General features: G+C 30.9%; 2 protein-coding genes across 2 annotated transcripts; both read right to left on the bottom strand.

Annotated features, from left to right (window-relative positions):
- On the bottom strand, nucleotides 5,171-10,928 carry LOC18605723 (polypyrimidine tract-binding protein homolog 2). The gene is made up of 10 exons (XM_007038903.2): nucleotides 10,411-10,928; nucleotides 10,105-10,314; nucleotides 8,183-8,245; nucleotides 8,019-8,092; nucleotides 7,589-7,684; nucleotides 7,270-7,327; nucleotides 6,845-6,949; nucleotides 6,669-6,750; nucleotides 6,279-6,391; nucleotides 5,171-5,874 (listed from the first exon to the last, which is right to left on the bottom strand). The coding sequence occupies exons 1-10, from the start codon at nucleotides 10,594-10,596 to the stop codon at nucleotides 5,533-5,535; spliced, it is 1,329 nt and encodes a 442-aa protein (XP_007038965.2). The 5' UTR covers nucleotides 10,597-10,928; the 3' UTR covers nucleotides 5,171-5,532.
- LOC18605722 lies at nucleotides 12,805-14,335 on the bottom strand. The gene is made up of 3 exons (XM_007038901.2): nucleotides 13,846-14,335; nucleotides 13,477-13,728; nucleotides 12,805-13,298 (listed from the first exon to the last, which is right to left on the bottom strand). The coding sequence occupies exons 1-3, from the start codon at nucleotides 14,200-14,202 to the stop codon at nucleotides 13,029-13,031; spliced, it is 879 nt and encodes a 292-aa protein (XP_007038963.2). The 5' UTR covers nucleotides 14,203-14,335; the 3' UTR covers nucleotides 12,805-13,028.

The raw sequence follows: 14,335 nt of genomic DNA, 5'->3' as shown, positions 1-14,335 counted from the left end.
ATGCATTGAGATTGGTGCTTTTTGAGCTATGAACCAAACCTAAAAAGAATGAAATATAATTCAAAGAATTTTGATGAAGTTTATAACTTATATGAATAAAAAATTATTTATGTAAAATATGATTTTCATCAATTACATTACACATCCACAATTTCTATTGTTCAACACAATTTTACGCAAATAGGCCATGCGCATGCTTGGTTATTCATAATGCTTTAAAGATTCTACCATAATTCTCATAAAAGCGACTCCACTCAACACTTATATAGATGATTCCATCAAGAGTATATTGCAATTTAATACATTACTTGTAAGGAATATGGAATTAAATAAGAGTTTAGCTCAAACTCTCTTTCATTACACTCTTGCACTATTTACACGTCATAGGAAAGACAATAATCTGAATAGTGTATTAATTTATCAACAAATAATTTATTATTACCCATATAAACTTAATTCCTAATTCATAGAATCACCACCCACATAGGTTGGGTTGCTATTATTGTTGATTTTTCTCAATTAGCTTAAATCTCATTCCCTTCAATATATCATTAATTAATTTTCTTCCCAAGAGTTTAATTAGAGGATTAGTCAAATTCAATTTTGACTTCACATAATTAATAGATATAATTCCATCTTTAAGTAGTTACTTTATCACATCATATCTTAAAAAAATGTGTCTATTTTTACTATTGAAAGTTTTATTTTTTGTATGGCTATTATTGCTTGGCAATCATAATGCATAAACATAGAAAGTGTTAGTTTCATTTTTGATAGAATATCTGCTAAGAGATTTTTTAACCACTCAGTCTCATTACTAGCCAACTCTAAAGTTATAAATTCTGATTTCATTGTAGATTTAATAATTATTGCCTATTTAGCTGATTTTCAAGTTACAACACCCCCACTAAGGGTGAATACATATTCACTTGTAAATTTTGTCTCATATAAATCTGAGATTCAGTTAACATCATTGTATCTTTGTAATACAAAGGGAAATTCATTATATAAAATGCCATAGTTTATAGTACCTCTCAAATATTTCATTACTCTACTAAAGGCAGTCCAATAATCTTGATTGGGATTTTGTATATATCTACTTACTGTACACATAGCATAAGTTATATCATGTCAAATAGAATTCATCAAATGCATCAGACTCCTAATAAGCTAAGCGTACTCAAACTGGGCCACACTATCACCTTTATTTTTCTTTAATTGGGTATTAACATCATAAGAAGTACTAATATGTGTGACATTAAAATGTCCAAACTTTTTAAGTAACTTCTCAATATAATACTCTTGTGTCAGCATTAGGCCACTATCACATCTTATTATTTTAACACCCATAATAACATTGGTTTCTTCTAAGTCTTTCATATCAAATTTAGAAGTTAAAAAACATTTTGGTTTGTTGACAACATTAATGCATATACCAAAAATAAACATATCATCAACATATAAGCTTATAATCACACATTCACTATCAATAGTTTTTATATACACACATTTTTCAACTCCAAAAGTAGAAAGTCTATTACTAAAAAAAATTTGATCAAATTTCTCATGCCACAATTTAGTGCTTGTTTTATGCCAAATATAAATTCAATCAATTTACAAACTTTGTTTTCATAACTAAAAAAACACATCCCTTAGGTTATACCATATAAATTTCTTTTTCCAAATCAGCATTTCGAAAAGATGTTTTAACATTCATTTGGTAAACAACAAGTTTATAAATAGAAACCAAGGCAATTAAAACACAAATAGATAAAATTTTTGTTACTGGAGCAAAAGTATAAAATTTGTTAATATTTTGTTTTTAAGTAAAACTTTTAACAACTAATCTAGTTTTGTATTTATCAATAAAACTACCAAGATTAAACTTTATTTTAAAAATTCATTTACAACCAATTGGTTTAACTCCAGGTGGTAAATCAATTAATTTTCAGGTTTGATTTAATAAAATAAAATCAATCTCATATTTTTATAGTTTTTTTTCAAAATAAACTTTTTTTTGAAGAAATTGCATCAGCATAAATTAAATGATCGTTATCTACAAGAAAAGTGTAAAAATCATTATAAAAAAAAAATTATTTCTTTGGTCGTTTACTCTTTCTCAAATCATCATTTGGTATTTTAAAATTATTTTTACTAAAAGGTGCATAACAAATTATATCAGTTTTTAATAAAAAAATTTACTCAAAAAATTCATCCTTTTTGGTTCCAACAAAAGTATTGCAATTAAAAACATTATTTTTTAATGCAATAAATTTATATGTAGCACTATATTCAACATAACCAATAAACATGCAATAAAATATTTTAAAGCTATTTTTTTTTTCTTAAAATCAAGAAGCATAGCTTTAGTAAGACACCCCACACTTTCAAATATTTTAAGTTAGGAGAATAACCGTTTCATAATTCATAAAGTGTCTTACCAATATTCTTATAAGAAATTCTATTTTGAATATGATACGCAGATAATAAGCCTTCATTCCACAAATTTTCATATGCATTAGAACTAACAAGCATAGAATAGAATTCATCATTTTTTTTAATGTTTCATTTTTTCTTTCAGCTAAACCATTTGATTTAAGGGAATATGAAAAAGCATTTTCATGAATTATTCCTTCTTTTTCACAAATATCATTAACTAGTAAATATTCACCACATTTATTTGATCTAATTCTTTTTATCTTTTTATTCAATTAATTTTCTATCGTGGCTTTATACTTAAGAAACATGTCAAAAGCTTCATCTTTATGCCTAAGTGAATAAACTTCAGTAAATCTAGAGTAATCGTCAATAAAAGTAACATAATATTACTTACCATCTTTAGTCATAGTTTATTTCAAATCTCCCAAATCAGTATAAATTAAACTTAACAATTCAGATTCTCTATTTACTAAAGCACAAATTTTCTTAATCAATTTCATTTTAGCATATATTACACATTTACTAAATTAAACTTAACATTTACAAAATTTCGTTTCAGTTTAAATTAAACTAAACATTTACTAAAACATGCGTTTTTAATATCAAAAATTAAACCTAAGGATTGCATTTTTTTTATATATAAAGAATGCTAAAATGTCCTAATTTCCCATGCCATGGATCAATAGGGTCAATCAAGTAACTAGAAGAACTACTATTTTCATTCAAGATATTTGAAATGTTGAGTACAAAAAGTCCCTTATTACAATATTCCTTGTCCACAAAGATATTATTCTTTGTCATTATAATCTTGTCAAATTTAAGAGATACTTGCACTTCAACTTTACCGAATAAAGCCACAAAAACCAGGTTTAAAGTAAACAAATCTGAGGTGTGATACATTATCCTTAAAGATAATTTTTACTCCTTCGAAGTATGAAACTTGGTGCAAAAAGATTAAAGCAATTATCCTCAGGATTCAACAAATTCTTTCTGAATAGTTTATACAAACTATCAGAGACACAGAAGCAGTAGAAAATTAAGGAAAGAAATAAATGAACAGAATCAACCAAAAATAAAAGAAATAAACTTTTAAAATTTGATTCTGTAACAGTTTAAAAATTAGATTTAAAAAGAAGATAATGACAGAATATATTTAAAATATCTTGATTGCCAAAACAAATGCCAATTCTGTTAGGTGAAAAAGTTAATAGTTTGTACAAACTATCAGAGATACAGGAGTAGCAGAAAATTAAAGGAAGAAAAAACCTATCAAAATCAATCAGAAATAAACGTGTAAAATTTGATTTTGTAATCATTTAAACATTAGATTTAAAAAGAAGATAATGATAGAATATATTTAAAATATTTCAACTGCCAAAATCAAAGACCAATTTCATAAGGTGAATTTGATTCTGTAATAATTTAAAAATTAAATTTAAAAAGAAGATAAGGGTAGAATATATTTAAAAATCTCTTAATTGCCAAAATCAAAGAACAATTTCGTAACGTTTAAAATTTGATTTTGTAATCGTTTAAAAATTAGATTTAAAAAGAAATAATGATAAAATATATTTAAAATATCTTAACTGTCAAAATCAAAGACCAATTTCATAAGGTGAATTTGATTTTATAACAATTTAAAAAATTAGATTTAAAAAGAAGACAACGACAAAATATATTTAAAATCTCTTAATTGCCAAAATCAAATACCAATTCCGTAGGGTGAAAAAGTTGAAAATTTTGTAAAGTGAATTTGATTATGTATCTGTAATAGTTTAAAAATTAAATTTAAAAAGAAGAATATATTAAAAATCTTTTAACTGTCAAAATCAAAAACCAATTCTGTAAAGTGAAAAAGTTGAAAACATATAACCACCAATTCTGTAAAGTAAAAAAGTTGAAAACATATAATTACCAAGGTACAAAAATATCATTTATACGCATCTTCTCTATACTTAATTTAATTTAGTGTGCGCACAAGGCCACTTTTTTTTTAGCTTTCAAAAAGTTTACAATGAGTTTGCTTATATAAAATACTAAACATTTTTTATAGCTAAGTAATTTGGGATAGAAAGCTTATAAGACATCCCTATATATCCAACATGAAATTAGGTCATTTTGGAATTTAATTCAAAAGGTTTTTTGTTTTTTAGATGTGAATAATAGAATTTTGTATTTTTTTATTATAATTTATAAACAAAATTCTGAAATTAGAAGGGGTTTAGCTTTTTTCTTTTGATACACTAACATCATATATCAAATAAAAAAAATAAAATCAACTTATTTGCATACATATTTTGAATATCAATTATTATATAAGTATGCCGGTATTGAAAATCTTATATTTAATTAAAATCACTTAAATATCATTAATAAAATTATTAAATTTTCATATAAAAAATTTATAATCATCAAGGCATGCCTTATGTTTGTATATATTCTTAAATTTTTTAAATTTAAATATATAATTTGTTGATCCAACAATTAAACTATTGACTCACCTAATACGTTAGGATCGGTTTTGATGACTGTAACCAATTTGCATTAGAAATAAAAATGCATAAATATAAAACCACCTTAAAAATTAATGCTTCTGTTAAACTATCAGTTGTTTCATGAAATAGTCATTTATAATAAATTTATTTAATTTAAAATATTTAAGATAAATTATAATAAAACCTAACATAAAAAATTGCAAACATATTTCTTAAACCATCAAGAACAATAAAAATTTTACCTTAAATTATCAATAATGATTAAAAGCTCAACTCAAATTCCACAACATGCACCCCACCCCCTCCCTTTTTTATTTTTGGGTTCCTTTTTTTAGCTGCACAATATATTTGGTTAAACGTTCAAACAATGTCTCCGCAAGCTATCTCCTAACATCGCCCCTCTCTTCCCTTCCAGCACTCCTTTCTCTTCTCGAAATTCCGACAAATACAAAAAATGTCCACTTAACATTGCTCACCATGTTCCCCAATTCAAATTTTAAAAAAGAACAGAAAAAAACAACTGATGCTGGAAGCAACCAGCGTGTGGCAGCTATGAGGCCACCCCAACTCAGTTTTTATGTATTGTAAAAAGATGCTATTACATCGGATTGGGTCTGTAAGGAGGCACTGCCCCAGCTGGTGGTACGCCACTATGGGCTGGCATTTGCATCATTCCTGCAGGAGTCATTTGAGGCATTGAGGCTGGTGGCATGTAAGGATGACTAGTCATCTGTCCTGGTGCGGATTGCGGCACTGCTGGAACACCTGAGGCCCATCCAGCTGAAGGTTGAAAATGAGGAGGAGCATATTGAGTCCCATTGTACTGATGAGCAGCTGGAGCCCCCACTGTTTGAACTGGCTGTTGTCCCAAAATCGAAGGTTGTGGGTTAACCATGGCAGGGTTTGGGATTGTATAATCTCTGCTCCTATCATTGTTGACCTGTAATGAACAGACTAACCATTTTAGACCAGGCTTTATTCTCTTCAAATGTAAGCAGCAATCTTAACACAAACAAAATCAGCAATGTATTTCAATTGAAATTAACGCATAATAGCAGGATTCTGAAGAGTACCACACAGCCAAAACACTTAAACAACTCTTCCGTTCCCCTCCCTCTTCCCCTCCTCACACCCATTACTAAATTTCATGAAAAACTGACAAGAAAATGTGAGGCCACCATTTTTGCCACCAAGCTAAAGCTTCAGAGCCAATTACGTTTCTTCCTCTTATATTTGTACGTGTTATGTTGGAATGAATGAACACATGAATAACAATAAACTATTCCAATCAAAACAAACCGTTTAAACTACAATTACAATCAGTAAATGGTATTGTCCAAATACCTTTATACTGAGATCAGTGTGGCGTGAATATGAGATATGAAGCTTGCAAAACCCACCATCATATATGCAGTGACCTTCCAAGGCCTCCTTGGCAACAACAGCTGTCTGAACATCTGCAAAACATGGAACCATTGAGACTTAAATTTAAGGGACAAGAGGAATTGCGTGTCTGATCTCTTTCCTGTGTTCTTGCCTTTAATATAAAAAGAATAATGGATTAGGCCATGAGCAAGGATGAATTTCTTTGAAAAAGCAGGCTCAATTTAAAAATAACATTTTTCTCCATAGGCAGAAATTCTCAAAGGTGAATATAGGGCCATCTTGATGAAAGGACTACCAGATTTGAGGCCTAATTTAAAAAAAATAAAAATAAACATGTTTGAACATTACCTGGGTACTGAATTAGAGCCTGCACTCCACCGTTCTTATCAAACATGGCAATCTTTTGAACAGGGCCAAAAGCAGAGAACACCTAAACATAGGGGACAAAAATATTGATAAAATACCAGTATGAGGGTTGAGGTACTAGACTATCAAATAAAAGTTGCTTTGTTACTTGTAAATACCATGTGTAGCACATCCAAGGTAACAGCATACTGCATGTTCTCGATAGATGCAAGTAAAACGTTACTCTCAGGTTCTAGTTTTTTCCCATCAAGACCCAAACTGAACTGCAATGATGAAAAACGAATCTAATTAATAAACAAGCAAAACACTAAACAAACACTACAGAGTCCAGCATAGTGATGCAGCAACATTATTCATTTCTTAGTAGAAATACAGGTTCACAAGAGTTGAATCTTGTTGCATGTGACACCTTGCATGAGAAAAGATCACATATAAACATTTTAATAAATTTATGAGAAGTACCTTGGGCTAAAACTAAGGCTTTGTACTCTAGGAAACTGTACACAGTAAATAAATTCACAGAGAAACTATATAAAATTCTAACTGCTGCTATGAATTTAATTGGGAATAGCATGTTCTTTACCTGGCCACTTCCATCTATAGCCGAAGGAGCAACAGGAAGATAGGGATTGGTATAGTCCCTGAAAAAAACAAAAGAAAAAGGAGAAACAATTCGTATAATTTATAAGTATTCAACACAAACGGAGATAACTAGCAGAAAGATGAGCAGCAGTACAGTAAATGGTAAAACAACAAAGGAATGGATGAAAAGTTCAGATATGCAAACAAATACTAACTTCCATAACAATCATAGGTTCATAAGCAATGCCAGAACCAATTATGCACTTGAATGTGAGACATATGATCAATAATCAGATACGAAGAGGAGACATCAGGAGTACCTGCTTCGGTGGCTCTGAAATTTCACACTCAAATCTGTGTGAGCAGAATATGTGATCCTAAGCGTACAAGGAGCTATATTTTCAGAAAGCAGATACCTGAAAATCCAGGACAAAGTCAGAAGATCATTGTGCAAGAAAACTGATAGTCACAAAAGAACACAAGCTGCGAGATGAAAAGCTTTGCCTATGGAGGACACTAATCTTATAGAAATGAAACTTTAATTCTAACTCAGTGAGTTGTCTATATACTTTATCAAGGACTACGAGAATGCAAATAAGTAGGATGTTGCAAGACTTAACAGAAACAGTCCGTCAAAAGTTTAAAGGCCCAAAAGACGTATGTGCTCAATGCAAGTGCACCACGTCTACAGCTATATGGTCCATAATAGTTGGACTAAATACCGTGTCTAACAATTAATACAACTGTCACCTAGGGATGATTCGTCCATCCAAGGCATTTTTTGCAGACGTGGCTGTTTCTGCATCTGAAAACTGCACCAATGCCTACAGAAAATACAGGGTATAGAATGAGCTTATTTTCTAAGGCTGAAGCAAACCAACCAAAACTGAAAGAAGGAGATCTAATTCATATACCTGGAATCCAGCTGTCTTCTCAAAGGTAGTAATTTTATGCACAAATCCAAAAGCTGAAAATACCTGCATTATTAACGACTTTAGCAAGATGAACTGAAAAAAATCAAGAACTCTAAAAAGCAACTCCAATCTGTAATTCCCTTCAACATATTTTCCAGGAAAATAAGGAATGAAGATAAGTCCAACATATCCAGGCCATCCTCATAGAGACAGAAGCAATAAAATTATTAACAGAATACAGCTTGACAATTGCAGTGATAGGTTACGCATTTCAGATTTTCCAAGGCAGTCGGTTAACAAGAATAGTACACGTAAAATAATGACTGCACCAGGTTACTAAAATGCTACAAGAGATGAAAGAACCGACCAGGTAGTGCTACAAATAAAACGAAGCTACACTTGAAGCCTACTCGAATTTCATTTTATTCAAGTTTTCACGGAATAAATAACTCTCTTAATTTCAATGCAAAAAATCTATTTAATCACTATTCTTTTCTAAGGATAAAAGCTAAAGCTCCACGTGCTTCACAAACAAATTGAAGCAAACTGCAGATGCAGGACAGATACTAATTGCTCTAGCAATTAAAATGATAAAGCTCATACTCAAGGTATCAAATGCAAAAGTTGCAATAAGCACAGGGCCCAGGATCAGTCAAGGTGCCAGGCACAAAGAAGCGCTCACTGAGGATTAAGGATAGGTACCTAATTTTAAAACATGTTAATATATACATATAAGTAAATCTGTCTCTATATGATAAAGTTACAGAGTAAGTACATTTTCAACATCTGGCACTAAAGAAGATTATACTTTGTAGATTATATAGTTCCCTTAGAAAAATAACCAGTGTTCTTTAGTACAATAATATCTATGCAAATAATTAATTTACTGTTCAAAAGCAGAGATAGTTATACAAACTTTAAGAAAAAAAAACCATTTAGACTGTAAAAACAATCTGCCTCATATTATTCCTATATGATTTAGGGACTATATTAATAATTGCAAATTATGTTTTATTCCAAAATGGCATAAGTATGTTTGCATGAGCACAAAGGAGCAGAAGGATCTTTCAATCTTCACATGCTATTAATGATGATAGTCATCCATTCATTCGGTGAATAAATGACATCAGTGAACAAAAAGCACTGCTGATTACTTGGATGATTGGCTCCTAATCAGAGGCTATCTATGTAAACTTTACAATGTACTACCAATTTACGAAGGAGCTTATCTTAAGCACCTTTTGTTCTACTGAGATGGTCAATATGCACCAAAGCAAGCACCTCCCTTAAAGTTTATCAGGGATCTAAGACACTTGTTTGGTACATTACTTCACCTGATTGCCAAGACAAACTGAGGCACTCGACTAGACTACCCTGCTCACGTCCAGTAAGGAGTGAAAATTTTGACACTCAGCAAAGCTAGCATCAATTTTAACCCACAAATATATAATACAGACCATATGCACAAAGTTTTAAATGGAGCACAAACTTCATAAAAACTACATTGCCAGCAGCAGCACAAGTGAAAACATAGTGACAGAAAGCATCTAAAAGTCCAAGGGAGATGGATGCACATGAAAGAAGAAATGATAAAAAAAAAATCATCCTAAATGGTAGGAATAGGAGGTAAGTAAGGAAGAGTAGGGAAGAAAGAGGCAGTGTTAAGGAAAGAAGAAAGGAGACAAACACACGTGTGCTCTTTCTCCCGATGCACTAAGCTGCCATTGGAGATATTTCCCTTGACATGATCCTGCTAATCCATTCACATTCATGTCAAAACACAAAAAGCTTTTTTCCATAAGAGCATGAAAAAAATTACATAACCCTAGTTATTACAGAAACTCATATCAAACAACAACCTACAAAATAGTAACTTCACACCCTCTAAACCAAAAACACAAAAAGATCAAGGTCTTCCTCACCAAATGCAGAACATCAATGGAAACAAGCCGCGCATCTTGGCCTTCAATTGTTACCAATAGAACATTTCCGGCAACATCCGCAGTCGTTTTGTTGTTTACAATCTCTTGCCGATTAGAATATTGTAGGTAGACCGTTTTGCCCCTTACTTGAGCAGGCTCTGAAGATGAAGCATAATATGATATCATAGCAATGGCCTGATTCAAATCAGCCTAAAAAACGATAAAAAAAAAAGTACAATTACTAACATTATTGAAATAATAGGACGAAATTCGAAAAAAAAAGGAAAAAAATCTGATTAAACTTACAAATTCAATGAAAGCCTGATTACGATTGGCTCCAACATTGCACTTGGTGTTAACGACCTTACCAAATGGCTTCCCGAGCTCGATCAACTCTTCCTCCGTACACTCCCAGGGCAAGTTTCTTAAATGCAGCACCTTAGACGGGGGTTGAGTGTAACGGAACTGCGGCTGACTTGATACGGAGGCCATTCCGTTCAGCTACCAACCCCTATAAAAGTCTTCGCCAAAAAACCAGGATTCAAAACCCTAAATGCCCAAAATTTTGTTTAAAAAAATAAAGTTTTAATATCAATCGAGATATATATATTTATATATCTATAGATTGATGGAAATCAGGGAAATTAAAGGAGTCGAACAAAATCTGAAGAGATTATATAGATAAAAAAAGTTGGAATTTCGTGAATTTTGTTAAATTAGGGTTTCAGAAGGATGGGAGAGAGAAACGTATCGTGGATTCTTTTTTGTTTTTTTTTCTTCTTCTACTTATCGTGGTTTTTGTTTTGGCGCCGGATGGGTGTATTGAGCACCCTGTTGATGTTAGTCTATAACAGGAAAAAAGAGATTGGGTGGATTTTGACTTTTCCAGCGAAAGGAGATGGGCGTACTTTAGCCGAGGCGGCGTACTTTAGCCAGGCGGCGTCTTTCGTTTCTGACTGCTGATGGTGCCAGTGATGTCGTAGAATATAGAAATATCTCAAAGAAACTGATATTTTAATAAATTGAAAAGGTTTTTTTATTTTGAATACAAAGATAAGTAACATTTTTATATAAAAAAATTTTAAATTTTTTTATTCTTATTTTTATTTTCACTTTAAATACTTATATAATATATAAATAGGTGTTACATTTAATTCTTCATTTATAGTTACTTTCATTTGTTAATAATTCTAAAATAAAGCAAAAAAAAAAATTAATAGCAAAAAAAAAAAAAAAACTAATTTCAAGTATCTGATTTAACCTTGGCCAAAAAGAAAATTAAGAAAAGAAGTGTCAGTGACTAACAAATCCATTTATATGTAATAATTGGATTCGGAGAGGAAGAGTTAACTCAAACTTTTCTTTATTACAGGAAAGAATGTGGCTATTAATATACCACTAAGATTATTTTTTTCTCTTTTTTAATTTTAAAATTTTCATTTTCAGAATCTCAAATTTACATGAAAACCAATCATATGTTTTTGTCTATAACCATTCAAATCTAAATTTGTTATTTTGTTTAATGGAATTAAAGCCATGAGGAGTGGGCCCTTCACTAAAAAAGAATGGAAACAAAAAAGAACCCATAAAAAGAATAGTAGATAAGTCTTAAAAAAAATAATTATACATGTTAAGATTTCTCATTTAGCATATTGATGTTGCTAGAAAAGTTAATCAATTATATGTAATTTGAGTATTTTAGTATGTAATATTTTAGTAACTTCAAGTTATTGAAACTAGATAATAAGCTATTGAGAAAATATTTAAAAGTTACCAGTCACACAAATATTATTGAGAAAGGTTTTTAGTACTTTATATATATATATATATAACATACATTAGATTTTTATATAATTTATACAGTTTAATGTTATACAAGATTTTCTTTTATTCTAAAATAAAAATTGTTGAAAGTTTATAAAAAGTTATTAAAATTTTCAAGTTACTGAAACTACATAATAGGTTAATAAGAAAATATTTGATAAGTTGCTGAAAATTTATACAAAACTATTGAAAAAGTAATTTTGATATCTAATATCTCAACAAATTTATGTTACTAAAGTTATATAGAAATTGAAAAGTTTTTTTTTTGTATTGAAATTACATAAAAAATTACTGTAAATATATTTTAGATGTGATATATCAATAAGTTCTCGTGTTGTTGATAACTACATAACAAGTTACTAAAATCCATACAAGAAAGCCGAAAATGTATTTTTAATATTTAATATTTTAGTAACTTCTGATTAGTGAAATTACATAGCAAGTTTCCAATGAAATTGTTTGTAATTTCCTAAAAATCCAAAAAATATTATTGAAAATAGTAGTTTTAGTGCTTAACATTTTAATTACAAAGCAAATTATTGATAAAGTATTTGTAAATTATTAAAAATCAATATATAGAAGGATATTAAAGTATTTGTAAGGTTACTAACTTTTAATAAATAAATTTTACACAAAATCATTATTTACTTTAAGGTTATTGACTTAAGAAATTGATATTACTAAAAATTCTAAAGAAGTATACGAACATAAGTTGCTGAAAATATACATAAAATGCATGGTAAGAAGTACCCTTGATTTTATTGATTTAGGATATCATTGTTACTGAAAATTAAAAAATTATCTAAAGTTTCAATAACTTTGTGTATAATAGATTTTGAGAATATTAAATTACTAAATACACCAAAAAGACTAAATAAGTATGTATTATAGTAAGTAAATATCTAATATACTAGCACAAGGGGAAGAGACGAGATTATCGAATATGTAGTTGAAGTTATTGATTTTGCGGGTTACCGAAAACCTATAGATTAGTATAAGGGGAAGAGACGAGATTTGCAAAGATGTCTACAAGAATATTTAGCAAAGGGTGAAAGAGCTGAATTCAAAGATGAAATGTGATCATTCTCAATTACTAATACTCAACGACCGAGAAGCACATCCTTGTAAGGAGTGGAAGCAGCAGCAGTTGCATTTACCTCCTCAACTAGCATTTTTCTCCTTGGCTCCTCTATAATCAGAGGGACGTGCCGTTCCCTGCCTTGAATCAGCCTATCCTGTGCTCCTCCCCGCAATTTCTCGAGCCTTAGCCCGTTGATTTGCTGCATCTTGAACACCTTAACCACGTTTGTCAATCCCCCAATGAAAAACATCAGGCTGCCACAAATGCCTAACCGCACCCAAGTTCTACCCTGCATATGTGAAGCAACTTTATGCTATCATAATTGCTTCAAAATTGAATCCTCGTACTGTAGTGGATAAAGCAAACGCAATTCAACAGTTATACAAGTTGAGAAAGAAACGGGATGCACTAATGACAGAGATTTAATTGCACTGTCATAGTTATATGCTATATCTTTCACAACTTACCAGTAACTCTAAACCATGATGACTAATTCCAGCTTGCTCGTGGCTGTTGAGAATAGATCCCACCATGAGCAACACACTCCCAATTAAAAATGGGATGTGGACACTCTGTTGCAAGATTTGGACATGCCCATCTGCTCTCTCATAGATTTGACACGAGTTGTGGATGGAGCCAAGAACCCAAAAAACAGGGCCAGCAATAAGCAAACCCAAAGCATGCTTTTCCAATTTAAAATAACCATACCCTTTCTCAGCCTGCAATTAACCAAGCAAAAAAAGTTCATTAGCAAATAGCAATGTACTAATGAGAACAAATTGCCTACAAATGACCTTTTGAGGGATTCCAGGGCTAAAGGTATAAAAAAACGCTACCTGAATAAAGAAAAAAAGAATTCCTACAAAGAAAAGCAGTGACCCTAAGACCTGAACCACTGGAACAGCGAACTCCACAAGAGCAAGCTGCGTATCGAACCCCATCAAAGGAAACCTATAGTCAATGCCCGCAAGATGTGCCAAAAGATCATGAAGGTTAACAAAAATAATAAGAGCCAGTGCTATAAGCATTAGAACAAGACCCGATCGGGGTTCCCATGAGAACTCAGCTGCAAAACCACAAATCAACACAACTGTAGCAAACAAATACAGCCCTGCGTTTACGCATTCGGCCCTACTCCGAGATAGCCGTGGCCCGTACGTTCGACTCTCTCTTGCCGAGGCTAGCTTCACCATGATTGTTATGGATATTAAATTCCCGATACAACAATTAAAGTCTTTCTTTTTCTTAAAAAAAAAAAAGAAAATTCTTTTGGGAAAAATGGAGATTTTCTACGTATAACTTTCTTTTTTAATGTAATATGTTCTG

The sequence above is a fragment of the Theobroma cacao genome, chromosome 3, assembly GCF_000208745.1.
Source record: "Theobroma cacao cultivar B97-61/B2 chromosome 3, Criollo_cocoa_genome_V2, whole genome shotgun sequence".
Taxonomy (NCBI): Eukaryota; Viridiplantae; Streptophyta; class Magnoliopsida; order Malvales; family Malvaceae; genus Theobroma; species Theobroma cacao.
The sequence above is the reverse complement of the archived record's forward strand: the minus strand, read 5'-3'. Positions and strand labels throughout refer to the sequence as shown.